Source organism: Salmo trutta, chromosome 26, assembly GCF_901001165.1.
Source record: "Salmo trutta chromosome 26, fSalTru1.1, whole genome shotgun sequence".
In the NCBI taxonomy this organism is placed as follows: domain Eukaryota; kingdom Metazoa; phylum Chordata; class Actinopteri; order Salmoniformes; family Salmonidae; genus Salmo; species Salmo trutta.
Genome location: NC_042982.1, coordinates 7,626,142 through 7,643,205, shown reverse-complemented (window position 1 = coordinate 7,643,205; position 17,064 = coordinate 7,626,142). Strand labels below are relative to the sequence as shown.

General features: G+C 44.4%; 1 protein-coding gene across 2 annotated transcripts in view; it reads left to right on the top strand.

Moving 5' to 3' along the window:
* The window catches only part of scn4ba (sodium channel, voltage-gated, type IV, beta a), a 33,767-nt gene extending 16,731 nt beyond the window's left edge, over positions 1-17,036 (top strand). Inside the window, exons 2-6 of one of the 2 annotated variants that reach the window (XM_029714584.1) lie at positions 10,122-10,285; positions 10,509-10,728; positions 11,382-11,511; positions 11,736-11,802; positions 11,908-17,036. In XM_029714584.1, coding sequence (XP_029570444.1) covers positions 10,122-10,285; positions 10,509-10,728; positions 11,382-11,511; positions 11,736-11,784 — 563 coding nt within the window. In that variant the 3' untranslated portion in view covers positions 11,785-11,802; positions 11,908-17,036. The remainder of the gene's footprint in view (positions 1-10,121; positions 10,286-10,508; positions 10,729-11,381; positions 11,512-11,735; positions 11,803-11,907) is intronic. The other variant, XM_029714583.1, reaches the window with a different exon arrangement.
* The last annotated feature ends 28 nt before the right edge of the window (positions 17,037-17,064 follow it).

The window sequence follows — 17,064 nt, the reverse complement described above, 5'->3', positions numbered from 1 at the left end:
GTGTTGTAATACTAACACCATGCGCGGGCGTGGTCTGCGACATTGAAGTACATGGATTAGCGTGTGACGATGGACCCCTTGCTGTGATCCGTTGTTATAATGTTAGACTGAAACGCCGCAGTGGCACTTGTTTTTGTACTGCACACCTGCTGAGGTGATGGTTTGAATCGCTGTACTAAAATCATAGGTGGTTGCGTCATGGTTGGGTCATTTGGATTTACTGGAGGATTATGTATGTCAAGGTTATGAGGGCATGTTTGATGACTTCATGAATTAAGGTACCTTGGGAGAATAAGGTAGATTATAATTTCTTTTAACTAGGACTGCATCAACGTTTTTCTTGGACATTTCCAAACCCCCCCCAAAAAACAGTCCAAATTAACCAGAAAGACATTTATAGCAGTTCAATTTTCCTTTTGTATGAAGGGTACGTTCTAGTAATCGTCAAGAGATTTCCCATGTAGGTTACAAGGGAAATGAGTTATGCCTGTAAATTGAGAGCCTGAATGCAGCACATAGAAGGTATACACCGAAGGGTCACGGCTGAGGAGTTGATTGAAGGCAGATGTTTTAATGAATTCCTATCCCTGGGGTTGGTGGATGCTTGCTATGGTGTATGGGTCTATTGTAGACTAGAATTTTTGTGTCTTCCTGTTTTTAAATAAGTTGAACAATGCCTCGTGTGTGCTAATACAGTATGGCATAGTCCCACTGGAATTGGAAACAATTTCTGAAGATAATGATAAAGGATGATGCTCTCAACAAAAATGCTTAGATAAATGATCTCTATAATGGCATCCAAAACCATTATGCTCCGCGTTCAGTGTTCCATGATTAAGTTAGATCACAGCTAAATGTAGACTTGGCAACCTCCAACCTCGATTGACTCTTCCCAAAGTGGCAATGCCCAAAGGGAGGCCACATATTGGGGAAAGCAGATAGCGCCTTTTGGAGAAATCCAAATTCTGTTCTTGTTCTAATGGGGGTCTGATGTGATTATGTGGTGCCGCTGTTTAGGTTTTTTTCTTCGTTTCCTTGTCTTTCGCCAGTGTAGCTGAAGCAATGTTACCCACAGTGATCCAAGAATAACCAACGTCCTCCACTCTGCACTTTGCTTTGGTGTGCTGTAGCTGAGGGGAGCAGTATGCCTGTAAGAGGGCCAGAGAGACAGAGAGAGAGAGAGGCCTGCTGCGCAGGCTGAGTGTACTTATTGTACTTCACTGCTCTACTCAGGCTGAGGTTGAGGCTCATTCTCAGGTCTATGGAGTGACTCAGGTTTCTGTCGGACTGCGTTATAAAACCGCCGGATGCGTTTCCGTGCGCTATAGAGATGCCTACTCCTGTAGTCACTAATTGGAAGGCTCAAGGGACCAGCTGGATAACCAAACGCCGGGCTAAGGCCAGGCGGCCACTAGTAAATGCGCACGGAGAGAGGAAGATGAAGGAAGAGCGGGTCAGAGAAACTGAATGAGAGAGGCTTAACTTAGTGAAGAAGTAGGAACGTGAAGAGGGAAGTAGGAGAGGGATGGAGAGACTACAGAAATAGATGCATTGTACCAGAGCTTAGTTACTTTAGGAGCTCCCATGAAAGAACGGATAAATAAAAGTTTGAGTGGAAATAGTCTTCCCCAGTGTCTGACCAAGCCTGTAGAGACACGTGGCAGGCACTCCTGCAACAAAGAAGAGAGAGGCGAGGGGAGGGGAGGAGAGACTAGAGGAAAAGGGAGAACCAAGGGCAGATGAATTATGAACCGACTTTGAGTTTTTAATGCAATGAAGGGATGCATAGGTTAGGGTTGAGGAGAGGAGGAACAGTTAGGGAGAGATTCTGTGTGATGGTGGCAGGAGAGGCAGAATGGTTGAGATGGGGAAGAGAGGGGAAGGGACAGGTGGAGTCAATTACTCAACTAAGAACGATAATTAGGGGATAGTGAAGTCAATTGAGGGCTGTGAGATCTCACACGTGAGCTCCTTCTCATGTTCTTTTGAGAATGCATCGCTCCGATGGCCACTTCCTGGGTTGTGAACAGGCAGTTCAGATGGGGATGTTTTGGAGAAGGGTGTCCTTTCTCTATTCCCAACTTCCTTGGAATAGAAATGACAACAGATGTTTGAGTGGAGCATCTGACAGGAAGTTCCAGGTCAGCAGTTACTTTATATCAGTGATCAGTCCCCGGACGAGAGGAAAATGCCAAAAGGATGAGATTAGAAATATAATCTGGCCTTGTACCCACACAAACCTCTGCGGCTCATTTTTGGAATAACTGATATAACTTTAGTAACTGGTATTTTCGCTTGGTTATCGGATGTGTGTATTTGTGTGTGTGTGTCTGCATGTGGGTGGGGAAGGGTAAGGGGGGGGGGGGTCGAGGACAGTTGTTCTTGATTTAGTCTGAGATTAGCATGAGGTATCACAGCTGTGGTGCATTCACAAGGGCCACTAAGAGAATCAGGAGAGGACAGAGAGCCTGCGAGTTTGGGTTGCTAGTCTAGACATGTATCTTAGAGGACAAATAAGTAAACACCTCACAGATGCGCAGACAGGCAAGTTTAAGTATTTAGACACACACACACACACACACACACACACACACACACACACACACCACATGCTTAAAAATGTGCTTAGTCATGATATGAGCACCACGGTAGACACTAGCTCTTAAACTTCAAGGCAAATAACACGTATCAGGTGAGCAGAAATGTTCTTCATTCAATGGATATCACAGGGTTGTATAACAGTAATGTAAAACTCTCAGACTACGATAACAGCAGTGTCACCACAATTTCAAGTTGACTGCATCAACAGACTAAACAGTATGCTGAGTCATGGCTAATGGACAAGGAGTCAAGCCTTCTATATAAACAACACACCAGTCCACGGGAAGCCTGTCTCTCTCTCTCTCTCTCTCTCTCTCTCTCTCTCTCTCTCTCTCTCTCTCTCTCTCTCTCTCTCTCTCTCAGAGGAAAATATTGTGTGTGTGTGTGTGTGTGTGTGTGTGTGTGTGTGTGTGTGTGTGTGTGTGTGTGTGTGTGTGTGTGTGTGTGTGTGTGTGTGTGTGTGTGTGTGTGTGTGTGTGTGTGTGTGTGTGTGTGTGTGTGTGCATGTGTGACAAAGTGATGGGAAGTAATATATTTGCCAGGCAGCAGGCAGGCAGTTGAGACTGGTGAGCAGAAAAGTGGTTCTTTAATCAAAACCACTGAGAGATTAGTCCTGTCCTGCCCTCCAGGGACCCACAGCACACACACGTGACTTACCAGCCGTGCTGTCCCCAACCTAGCTAGCCCAGCACTGCTGGCATCACACAGCTTATAGCTGCCTCAGAGCCCTTGAGGGCCAACATCAACACTACCACAAAACTGTTTCCTATGAATTGTGTAAAGATGAGGAGTAGATGAGCAGGGAGTATGGGACAAAGAGGAGGGAAATAGAGTGCCAGTAAGAGAGAGAGAGCGAGAGAGAGCGAGAGAGAAGGAGGCAGAGAGAGAAACAGAATATATTAAGCCGCTGCAGCATTACTCTGCTGCATTACAGAGAGAGAGAGAAAGGGAGGGAGGGATGGATATATTGCGATGCTGACCAGGGAAGTGTGCGTGCGTGCAAGTGTTTGTGTGAACCGTATGTCTATGCATGTGCATCCCTAGAAATAGGTAAGGGAGATTACCAGGGAAGGCAAACGTGAAGTAGTACAAAATAGGGAGCTTAGTTTGTTTTGCATCCGCCAGCTTCCTCTCAGGTACCCCTCGCTAATTCTCCCTCTGCTTCCATCAGTCAGTTCCCTCTGCTGAAGTGTGATTGATGCTAGCCTCTGTCATTCTCAACCTCTGTCATTCTCAGCCACAGCGGCCCAGTAAAAAGAACCATCTGTCAAGATGTGACAGTGGATTGGATGGGTATAAACTATATGCCAATAGCTCCAACTAGCCCTCTAGGTGGAATTCACACCATATTGATTATGCAATGCGGATGACAGGGTTATAGTTCAGATGGAATTTAAATATGACCAAGACAATTTGGACTGAAACATCTAGAGTCTAGGGACTAGGTGTTAGGGGCTAGGGGGTAGGAGCTAGGGGTAGATTTCAGATGGGATATTCATAAAGTATGATCTAATGCGGTAATTGCCTCAGTTAATCGGTGCAATTAATGATCTGTTGAATTGTTAATTGTTTTTCTTAGCAAGTTGCTTTAAAATAGCTGTTCAATCACAGCCAAGGACAAACTCTTTTAATAAAACAACCTTTTTCAGTCAATATCTTGTCATTTGAGACTGTATTGCCATTCATTGGCACAGCAAATGAATCTGCAATGAATTACAGTATACTGAACAAAAATATAAACAAATTTCTGCACAAAATCTAAGAGAAATACGCTTTCTGTGCATATGGAACATTTCTGGGATCTTTCATTTTAGCTCATGAAACATGGGATCCAACACTTTACATGTTGCATTTTTTTTTCAGTATAGAAAACAGAAATAGATCAATGCCACTAACAAGTTGAATGCATTTTCTACAAACACAAACACACCCATCCACCACTACAGCCACCATCCTTTGACACACAAACACAACCATCCACCACTGCAGCCACCATCCTTCAACACACAAACCCCCCTCCCAGCTTCCCATCATGAAGACATCTTATTTTTGTGCATCATCATCACCTCTCTGTGGATCACAGAGCCGTGACACCCGCTGAAATGTGAACACTCCTATCGTAATAGGCATCACTAATGATTAATTGTTCCATAATGGCACACATCCACCGGTCAGAGTGAAAATGAGCCAATCAAAAGCTTTGGCTATATACAGCACCAATGATCTTGGAGCTGAATGGGAGGCTCCATCTCAGCATAGGGAGGGAAAGCTAGAGCCTTGGTGGGACTGGGCTAGTTTATGCTGGACTAGGTGGGACTGTGTTAGGTGGGACTGGGCTGGGTGGGACTAGGCTTGGATAGGTGGAACTGGGCTAGGTGGGGCTTGCATAGGTGGGACTGGGCTAAGTGGGACTGGGCTGGGCTAGGTAGGACTATGCTAGGTGGGACTGGGTGGGAGTGGGCTAGGTGGAAGTGAGCTAGGCTGAGCTGAGTGGGAGTGAGCTCGGTGGGAGTGGGCTAGGCTGAGCTGAGTAGGAGTGGGCTAGGTGGGTTTGGGATTGGCTGAGCTGAGCTGAGTGGCTGTGGTAGTGGGCTAGGTGGGAGTGGGCAAGATGGGAGTGAGTTAGACTGGGCTGAGGCAGAGTGGGCTAGGCTGGGCTGGGTGGGAGTGGGCTAGGTGGGAGTGAGCTAGACTGGGCTTGGGCGGAGTGGGCTAGGGCGGGCTGGGTGGGAGTTGGCTAGATGGGATTGAGCTAGACTGGTCTGGGGCAGAGTGGGCTAGGCTGGGCTGGGTGGGAGTGGGCTAAGTGGGGCTGGGCTAGGTGGGACTGGGCTGGGCTGGCTCAAGATGGAACCTGTGCAGTGGACATAACCCTTAAAGGACAAATTTATAATAGACAGGCAGGTTGTCCACCAGCACAAAAAAATAAACATGTTGCAAAAAAAACAGACAGGGTTGGCTTACAATGAAATGATTTTTGACAACAGAAACTATTTTTCCTCTGCATATATTAATTTTGCCCAATAAAGAACTGATTTGTCTTTCAAATACATTGTCATCAGAAGTTGTGTGGTTGTGGTCAGTAGTTGAGGTCAGGAGTTATGGTCTGTTGTTGTGTTGTCAGTAATTGTGCACAGTAGTTATGGTCAGTAGTTGTGTGGTTGTGGTCAGTAGTTGTGTGGTTCAGTAATTGTGTGGTCACTCGTTGTGTGGTTCAGTAATTGTGTGGTCACTAGTTGTGTGGTTGTGGTCAGTAGTTGCGTGGTTGTGGTCAGTAGTTGTGGTCAGTGATTGTGGTCAGTCGTTTTGGTCAGGAGTTGTGGTCAGTAGTTGCGTGGTTGTGGTCAGTAGTTGTGGTCAGTGATTGTGGTCAGTCGTTTTGGTCAGGAGTTGTGGTCAGTAGTTGCGTGGTTGTGGTCAGTAGTTGTGGTCAGTGATTGTGGTCAGTCGTTTTGGTCAGGAGTTGTAGTCAGTAGTTGTGTGGTTCAGTAGTTGTAGTTGTGGTGTTGTGGTCAGTAGTTTTAGTCAATAGCTGTGCTCAGTAGTGGTCAGTAGTTTTAGTCAGTAGTTATGGTCAGTAGTGGTCAGTAGTTGTGGTCATTAGTTATGTGATTGTGGTCAGTAGTTGTGGTCAGGGGTTATGTTCAGCATTTGAGATCAGTAGTTACGGTCTGTAGTTGCGGTCCGTTAGTTTTAGTCAGTAGTTATGGTCAGTAGTGGCCAGTAGTTGTGGTCAGTAGTTGTGTGGATATGGTCAGTAGTTGTGTGGCTGTGGTCAGTAATTGTGGTCAGTAGTTGTGGTCAATAGTTGTGTGGTTGTGGTCAGTGTCTAAACTGCAGTTGTTACGTGCGAAAACTGAAAGACGTGCGATGAGAAGTGACCTGGTGAAATATGAAGTGAGTGAACGCAACAGCTTCGCTCTATCCAATCAGAGCAGAAGGATCAACGTAGAGCCCACCATTCTCTTTACAGAGAGGCGAACTAGCCAGGTATTTATAGCACGGGGCACGATCCTGAGAATGAGGACGAAGCTAGTGAGCATTAGAGATCTTCACTGTATCATTGTAGGTTGCCCAGACCAGGGAAGCATTAGAAATCTTAACGCTAGCAGTTCGGTCCAAAACAGACTCACAAATCATGGGAATTTGTCGTGCTATGTAGATGTTGTCTCCCTCTGAGGCACATGTTGCTAGGCAACAGTTGCCTTAGCGAGCCTGCTCCCTCCATGGCTAAAGCCAGTGTGAGAAACATGCTAGCAAACGTTTGTGCTATGAAACAAAATTAATACTGCACTCTGACCCACACAACTTCTTTGCTAGATTCATAATAGTGTTGTTAGACAAAGACAGGAAAGTTCATTTCAAAATGTGATGTAGTTGTATTGATATTTACAGCTGTTGTTGGTAAGTAGTGAATCTGCTAGCTTCTGACATAGCTTACTGCATCTTTAATAAAAGCAGTCGGTGGGTTACTAAAAGAGCTCTACCTATTGATTGGTAGAAGCTATTACTGTTCTGCTTTCAGATTTCAAAATCAGAGAGGTAGAGGAAGATTGACTATGCTCTGAGTTTTTGTCTGACTTGTTGGTGGAGTGGTCAAAACGGTAATTTGGAAAAGGTTGGGGAAAATGTATTAATGCAGTTACTAAAACAGCTGTATTGTTAGATTGGTAACAGATCATTATGTTCCAATTTCAGATTTGAATAGCAATTGTTGTCTTGGCAAAGTGCCCAAAGTAGCTGATTTGTGTCAAAAAATAGCATTATAAACTGGATGGTTTGAGCCCTGAATACTGATTGGCTGACAGCCATGGTATATCAAACCGTATACCACGGGTATGATAAAACATGTATTTCTACTGCTCTAATTACGTTGGTAACCAGTTCATAATAGCAATAAGGCATTTCGAGGGTTTGTGGTATATGGTCAATATACCACGGCTGAGGGCTGTATCCAGGCACTCCGTGTTGCATCATGCTTAAGAACAGCCCTTAGCTGTGGTATATTGACCATATACCACACCCAGTGAATGGAATGTTGAAAGTGATGATGTCACAATGAGGCCTTTAGCATGATGAGGAAATCCTTTGAAAGTGGATGGAGGACAAAAGAAAAGACAAAAAGTTTCGTAGCTTAAAAAGTATGTTAAAGTTGCGACAGTTCGTTTTTTGTAACAGAACAAAATAGTCAGCACATAGTAACTTCTGATTTAGCTGTACTTTAATTAATGCAAACACGTGTATGGTAAATGTGTCGTTCGTATACGGTCTCTCTGTGACACCTCGCAGGGCAAAACAGAAGAAGAGAGCGTCACATTCTATTGTTCTCTCTTTTATACTGAGAGATATTTCCTGCTCAATGCTGGCCTGTCCGAGGGAGGAGGAGCGTGGTTTAAACTTGCTCCTCCTGTCGTCGGCGTGCAGGCTGATCCCAGCGTCGTGACGCACTTCCTGTTGCTGGTTGTAGTTCTTCTTGTCTTCAGTTGATTTACTCGTAGTTTATGTACTTAGCGTAGCTTCCCCAGTATATTATAAAGGTTATGCATACAAATAGCCAGTTCAACCCTAACAAGTATCAAATATATGGTAACGTTTTATACAAGCAACTCTGTCCAGACCAGTCTACACGTTTTAAAGTTTGAATGACATTTCTAGATTAAATGGTGTAAGAGGAATAGCGTGCTAATGAAAAAATATAATGAGAAGAAGTATGTTGAAGATTTAACGTGGGGACTCTTGCTTTGCACGCCCCATTAGCTCGCTGAAACAAGCCATCTGCACTCATGCTTCTAGTCATTGTTGCTAGCTATCTGACTGATCAGAGTAACAACAATACAGAGCCTTTTTCATTTTTGTCGTGGCGTTGCCAACCCACTAGCCTGGGTGCCAGTCTGTTTCTACTAACATTCCACTCCTTGCAATCCATCTCATGTGCCATGTTTGGAGTGGAATGTTAGCAGAAACAGACTGGTACCCAGGCTACCAACCCACCTGTCTACTGGCAATTATCGTCACATCACAGTGTGTTAACATACAGTAGTATTGGCCAAGTACAAACACATTCATTACATTAATCACCAGCCCCTGGTAACGCAGGAGCTGCGCTGAGCTGGGGTAATTGGCTGATGGGATTGCTTGGTTCTCCTGATCTGATCTATTGCCATGTTGTGCAAGGCTGGTGTGACTGCAGTACTATAGTCTTCAGTCATTTATCATCCAAAAAACACACTCACTCGTACCAGAGTTGTTTACAGGCCCATACACTGAGCACACACACTCACTATCTCTTTCCCAGAATGAAATATTGAGATGGGACGAGAGGATTTAAAAATAGCCCCCGTGCAGTCCTCTCAGCACTGACACCAAGCCGCGTGGTGAGAATACCACCGCCCGCCGTGTTGCAGCCTGCTGCACTGCATGGCCCACAGGACCAGACAGAAAACAACCGGCCCTTTCTCTCTGTCTCTCTTTCCTCCTCCACTCTCTATCGCTCTCTTTCTCCCTCTCTCTCTGTCCCTCCTCCTTCTACCCACCCACCCACCCACAGACATCCATCCATTATTTTTCTCTTTTTGCTTTCCCACTCTTTCACTCGCTCTCCCTTGAAAACGCACTTGAATGGGCTACTTGATTTGGATGCAGTAGACTAGAATGGACTCAAATATGTTGGAGATCACGCTGATGCTTTGATTAGGGAGGCATGTTGACTCGTGATGGACACACACTCAAACACACAAACATGAGGGCTATATTGGCCTAGGTTGACCAGCCAGGTCACCCGTTACACAAATCAGTATTCGACATCCGTCCATGTCTGAGGACATTGGGCGACGACGTGAAAACTGGCCACTAGGGGCAACAGTGAGCGCTGAAGGTTTCGGATTTGATTTGATTTGCTAGAGTGTTTTGGACGGGGATAGCAGTTGGGTGTAAGCATCTGCCTCAGATTCCACGTTGCAAGTTAAAATTCAGCAATAGAACGTTATTTTTGAGATTTTTGTTTTAAGCCTATACCGAACCTTAACCCTTACCTTAACCACTCAAAGTTAATGCCTAACCTTAAGATTTCAGAGATAATGCCTATACTTAACCTTAAATACTTTTATTTAAGGTTATTTGACGTTTGCAACAACTTTGAATTTTGAGAAACATCGATGAACATCTATTTCTGACGTGAGACTGTGAGAGCTGGTTGAGGTGTGTATGCATGTACACACCTGTGTGTATTGTGCCCCAGTGTCAGCCCTTTGGGTAAGTGATGATACTAACAGCCATTTAACAGCCAGGCCACTATAAAAATAGCTGGAGATAAGAGAAGAACGGTCATGTAGGCTACTGCTGTTGGTGAAAAACAAATTATGTCCTCTTTCTCTTCCTCGTTCTCTCTTTCTCTCTCTCTAGAGCATTTCAATTTCTGTCTTCCAGTGTGCCAAATCATTGAATCCCCAATTGTTTACTTACAAATCTAATCATATTCTCTCTCTCTCTCTCTCCTTCCCCCCCTCCTCCGTCCCTTCCAGGGGTGTGGTGTGCTTCAGCGCTGGAGGTGTCAGTGGGGAAGGTGCCCTTCATGGAAGCGATGAACGGCAGCACGGTGCTGTTACCCTGCATCTACTCCAGCTGCATCGGCATCAAGAACCTCTACTTCAACTGGCACTACAACGACAACGGCACCATGGCGAAGGCACGACACCGACTGACACGGTCATCTCCCTCACTAACACCCCCCCCCCCCCAATGAGCAACGTGACATCCCACTCATATCTCAACATCTCTCCCCCTCACCCCTGTTCTCCACCACATTCCTCCTCTCTCTCTTCCTCCTGTTCTCCCGATCCCTCTTCCACTCCCTCCTCTTCTCCCTCTCCTTCTCCCCTCCCCCTCTCCTCCTCCTGATTCCTCTCCAGCTGTGTGAGGCAGTGATCCCTATAGAAGGTGTGGAACCACGGGTGCAGGTGTACCAGGAGCGGATAGAGTTTGTGGGCAGCAGTAAGCACAACAACATCTCCATCCTGCTGTTCAACGTGACCTTCGAGGACGAGGGAGAGTACACCTGTTTCGCCCGGAACCCCAAGGAGAAGAACCGCAATCATAGCGCCATCTTCACCCTGTTCGTGGTGGATGAGTGTAAGACGCATAACACTCCCTGACTGCATACGACATACCCATTGACGACATTTTCCTACTTTAGGTTTAGGCCACCCAGTCACCAGTCTTTTTGATGTCTTCAAGTGGAAGTAGGGGCAAATATCTGCTTCATTTGTCATGTGTCTAAGTTCCACATTGTATAATGGCTCAAGAATACCCCGATATCAGTTCCATGGTCAAGTGTTATGTTGCAGCATCATCTATTTATTGTCCAACCGAATGTGTTGATTGTAGTGTATACACAGTGTGCACTAGAATCAATTCCTTGGAGGTAAAAGCTATATGGAAATGTATCCTATCTCCTCATGAGAGGATCAATCAATTTCCCAGCGCTGTGGTTGTGAGACTGATCCACACCTCCTCTATCCTTCCCTCCTTCTCTCTCATCGTCGCCTGGTAAAAGATGTTTGACAGTTTGTTTTTCTTGAAGGTTTTACAAATACACCAGATCTTTGATGCATGATGTCAAAGATCTGCATCACATGACTTCTTCATATTCTCCCAGACAGAACGTACACCTGACTATCATTACAGGGAAACAGCTGAATACTCATCTTATTGAACCCTCTCTTCCTCTCACCATTCCTTCCTCCCTTCCACCCTCTCTCTTGTTATCCACCTCCTCTCCCCAGTGAAAGTGGTTGACAATACCGTAACCACCATCATCGTGTCTGTCGTTGGCGGAGTCATCGGCTTGATCATTGTTGTCATGGTGACAAAGACTGTGGTGCTCCTCATCCTAAAAAAGTCTGCGGAGAAGAAGTAAGTGATTCAAAACTCAGGTGTATAAGGGATGGCAGAGTATGCAGTTAGTATGTATTATATGAGTGTGTGCGGCTGCAGGCTGGGAGCAGCACAGGATCAGCCACAGAGTGGCACCCATTGAGCTGTTTGGGAGTTTAAGTGCCTTGCTCAAGGGCATCTGAGATATTAATGCCAGCAACCCTCTGGTTGCCAGCTCACCCCCTTCACATTTTTCCCGTCAGCGCTGGGATTCGAACCGACAGCTCTTCGGCTACTGCCTCCCCCCTTTGAAACTGTCATGGAACATTGGTATGCATGCCTTTATCAACATTTCTTTACTTGCCTTTAGTTCTTCACACTGACTCTGACTCTCTCTCTCTCTCGCTCTATCGCTCTCTCTCTCTCCTCTCACAGTAAAGAGTGCCTTGTGAGCTCAGGACAGGACAACACAGAAAATGGACTCAACGCAGCCAAAGCGGACAACAAAGCCACACCAAAGGCATGAAACATGTGCACCTATGTAAATGTACATATATGTCTGTACATGTATATATGTACACATGCAAATATATTGAACAGGCATAGAAAGAAAGCTATTATCAATTAACTGTTTTATCTTTATCTAATGACAAACGTATAACATAAACCAATGTGAAATAGTATGTCAAATGTATATTTTAAATTGTGCTAGAGATTTTGGGGAACATGATAACTGATCAGGGCTGGATCAGACACTCCAATGACACACCCTAAAGATTGTGTATCCAATTCGGAGTTTATTGAGGTATTTATCTGAATCGGCGCAAAGCCTACTTTCCGAACATTTCTGAGGAGGAGGATGGACTCATTGTAATGCCTGGAATGGAATAAATGGAATGGAGTCAAACGTGGTTTCCATATGTTTAATGTGTTTGACACCTTTCCATCATTCCATTCCAGTCATTACAATGAGCCTGTCCTCCTATAGCTCCTCCCACCAGCCTCCTCTGGTTTATAATCAGATGTTGACTTTGTGGCTAAACCAGCTAGTGACCACCCTGCAGAGCTGCCTCCAGGTCAAGATTCATCCCAATAAACACACACACAGTAACTCACACACTGCCAAGTTCTACTAACTGCCATATTGTATACTCTACAACAGCACAATATATTCTGACCATCTCTACAGCTCTTTTTATTAAGAGACATATTTAAGGTAGCCTACTGCCCGATGGAGATTCTTTGTACTCTCTGCACACCTTTTACAGGGAGCAAACAGCTTAACTATAGTGAACCTTTACAGTCCATTTTTTGACAGAAAGGTAATGCCTTTGAAGCTGATCCGGAACAAATTCCATACAGTATCAATTGTGCCTATTCAATAGGATATACAGTAACTCAAATATGTTTACCACTATGATCAACGACTGCTACAGTTACTAAGGTCAAGACTCTTCATTAGATCTGCATACAGAGTACAAATACAGTTCTTTGGAAGGCAAAGCAGTGGGCTGGTTATGAGGACAATGTCACTGCGGAGGAAAGGAATGTGATAAAGGATAAGAGGAAGAAGGGTGTCATTGGAGTGTATATTAGATCCAGGCCGGAACTGGTTTGATTGATTTTTGCATTAGATGAAACACAGGTGCCTGTTCTCACTTCCTGCTCCCTTCGCTTTTAGGGAGCCTTAAAACCGCCATGAAAAACACACAGAAAAAAATATATAAAAAAACAGAAAATATAAAAAGATCAAGACCTAAAGTAAAGACAATTCCCAGTATCCCATTTCCCTGTAGAAATGAATGAACATTTATGATGCTGCTTCTAACAAATAACTAATGCATTTTCTTAGCATGTGAATGTTGTTTATATACGCGACACGTCCATACCACAGGAAAGACTGCTGTCTAGTGTTCTGTCATCACCTGGTCTGTATGCATAGTGGATCTGTAGGCTACTTGCAGTTTATTCACATCCACTTCATTTGATGCAAACCCCCATAGCCCTAAAATGTTAATGTGGTGATTAGCCTATAACAGGATAATGCCCTCCATCTTCAATACTGCAAAACATTGCACCATTGACTCTGACGCCAACTGCCAAGCTGGCTCATCATCGCTACCCCTTGACCTTGTGTAGCCTACAGTGTCCCGTATTCAAATCAACTGCCATATGAACCAAAAGGCCCACTACTGATATGCATGAGTTTGAGCTGCAGAATGCAATGACTCTAGTACTAAAGGTCCATTGTCCGTAATCAAAGCGTTCCTTTATGACTCCGTCCCCCTCAAGAATGAATGTTATATTGCCTCGATGGGAAACACGCAATTCTCAAAGCGAGCATCTCAAACCAGGCCAAGCCATAACTTATCTGTTTAAATGTATTTATCTCATTTTCAACCTGTTTCGAAAGCAAATGTGTTACTTGTACATCCATATTTGTTCAAATTCGGAGGTGCCATTTGAAGTGACGACCACACCTTTATACGTCTAGGTGTGTGTAAAGTATCATTGTAGTTGCAGAGCTAGGACTGTACATGAATGTCCACTTCGTAGGGCTCACTCATCTGAGATGGAAATGTAATAGGCCCCTCCATCTCTGTCTCCTCGTCCTGAGACAGTAAAATGTGCAGGGGTTTAGGGAGAGGGTGGTGCTGTAGACTTAGGAGGGGTGTTAATAGGAACCGTACTCGTGTAGAGTATCCTTATGAATATCTAGAATGTGGTTGATATGAGGAATGGAGAGCGACGTGTTAGACTTTGCAGGGAAGGTGATGCCCGGTTGATTAGAACCGTATTGTGTGTGGCGATAGATAGAAAACGAGTTCGATCGGGACAACTAGTCTGTCTAGGGATAATCCATTCTAGGCCTCCCTCCTTCTATTCCCTCACCATGTTGAGGTTAGCATCTTTGGAAAGGTCTTCCTTATCACTTGACCTGCAGTACCTTTTATTTTTAATTACCAGGGGCCCTGGTGACATGGAGAGCCAGGGTGTGCTTTCAGACAGAGCACTGCCATACCCACATCACATGGTTGTGATTTTAATCCTATAGGGTCATTTGATGGATGTAGTAGTGGCACTGGACTTAACTTTTGCCATGTAATGTCTTAGCTTTAGAGAACACAAGGTAACATACATGATATTGCAACATCATTCCAGCAGGTTCTTGCAGAATCACAGAGGTTGAGATGGCAATAGATCACCTTGTTCACCATTTACCATCACTGTAGTTTCTGTATTCTATTCATACATACCTATGTTTAATGGAAGCAATAAGATTGACAACTTTCATGTGCTGTTGTGGTAGTAAAACAGATGATGCAATAACCAACTAATGAAACTAGATATTGGGTATGGCGGTGTGCTACCTGCCACACACACACACACACACACATACACTCACTCTATTGGTTCCATGTAGTCAGTGAACCATTACTCCTTTGACATTGGAGAAAAGCACACAAAGCCTGCCTCTGGGAGAAAAGCAATACTATTCAGTTGATCCTTGTCTGTCAGTGTCTTTGTATAATCAAGCCCTCTGTTGATCTATTCAGAAGAATCATGTCGATGAAGAAAATGATTCATAAGGCTAGTTATTGTATCCGTATCTTGTTGTTTGCAGATTCATTGTCCCTTCTGTAACTTTAATCAGATCTGACAATGTACAGAAATACCATCAGTATTTCTTGTGTGTTACTAAGTACAGAGTTGTCCTTCACTGTTCACTGCTTCAGTATCTCTAGGAGAACACTGTCTGTTCAAGCCCCTCAGTATGAGCAGTTCCACAAGCTCTGAGCTCAACTAGCCATGTCTGAACTGAGATCAACAAGCTCTGAGCTCGACTAGCCATGTCTGAGCTGAGATCCACAAGCTCTGAGCTCAACTGGCCATGTCTGAGCTGAGATCCACAAGCTCTGAGCCTGATTGTGCATGTCTGAGCTGCAGGGGTGCAGCAGTGAGCAAGCCCAGTGTAGTGATCCTCTAGAGGCAGTCGCATAGCCGCAGTGATGCATTGTGGACCGCATGTTATGATAGACTAAAAGCTGAATTCAGCTCAAGCCTGCATCACCGTGGCAGATCCACACAACTCACCCTGTGAACCAATGTCTCAGGCAACATAGACTAACAGCATGGCTGGTAGTATTACGAGTATTATTTACAGCACAGTATTATTAAGCACCATTTGATGCAATCTTATCACACTTGCACAACCATGAAATGAAACAAATGTCATGTGTCTGTCGGTATTGATACCTTGTGCACGTTATGACAGTACACAGAAATACAGGAAGACTTCAATGATGTTTCACTGTTTTACTACTACAGCAAAAACCTGGAAAATGATAGAGCTATATCGCACGTTCAATGTTATCAAAATACGTATCTACCATGGGAAATCCAATCAACACTAATACATGCCATGAATTCTCTGCAGCTCAAATAAGAATACTCCAGTTTGCTAATAATGCATTGTAGATTACATTGCCACAAGGTGTACGTATTCAATATAAAGATCTACAATGAAAGTCAGGACAGAAATATAAACATATCCAGTCCTAACATTGTCTGCTTCTTATATAATAGATGTAATAATCATCTGATTTGATACTAATATGGGTTTCCTGCGGCCCACTGCCAGAGCGACTCCTACTCACACTGCCAAGCCAAGAGTTTGTGAAGTCTGCTCTCTGCTTCCCACATTCCAGTGCAGAGAACACCCCCTGCTCCAACCTGCAGAATACTGTACAGTACAGTACAGGTCCTCTGGCCAAACTGCATTTTAAAACTCCTTTTCTAAGTTTTAGCCCACCAAGGCCAAGCAAACAAATAAGCAAAAAAAAGTTGTATCTATTTTAATCCTTATTACAATGGGTGTGCATTTGTAGCCAACTGAAGCTACCCACAGCACAGTTTACTCTATAGTCAAATAGATAGGAATTTCCTCTGAGCTCATAGGTAGCCAGGTTACTGCCTGTTAGGATCACAACACACACAGGTTTACACAGTTTTCACCCATGATCCTCTACTCCATGGAGCTGTCCAGGGTTCTGAGGAGGGGCTGTTTTCCCTCCCTCACTGGCCTCACCCACAGGGTTACTGTCTGTGGGTAGCAGTCCCTAGACGGCAATGGCTCAAGTGGCAGTATCATCCTAACTGATGTCTCAGTACAGTGCATTTGCTATTTGTTACTGGGGTTAGAGTGCTGTACTTCCATAATGTCTTGCTAAATTGTAACGACCACAGTCAAGCCCAAGCTGAGCATGAGGGCTAATGTGGCTCGTGCAGAGGAAAACAGCTCGCCCTCTCACCCACCAAAATACACCCGCTTACTGTGAGGCAGTCACTGACTGACCCGACTCAACCCCCTCAGTCTCTAACGTGATGCTTCCTTTAAGAACTATAAAGTGAATGTGCAACTCCCACCTCCTACTCCTGTTTCTGTAATAATGTCTAACGTTCTCCCCTCTCATTAACTATGCACCCCAATAGTTTTTTTCCTCTTGAATTGTAGAGAAAAAAAAAGTATATATATACTGGAAATAAAGGTTTGCATAAAAGGAGTTACTGTTGTGGATGTGTCAGTTTGTT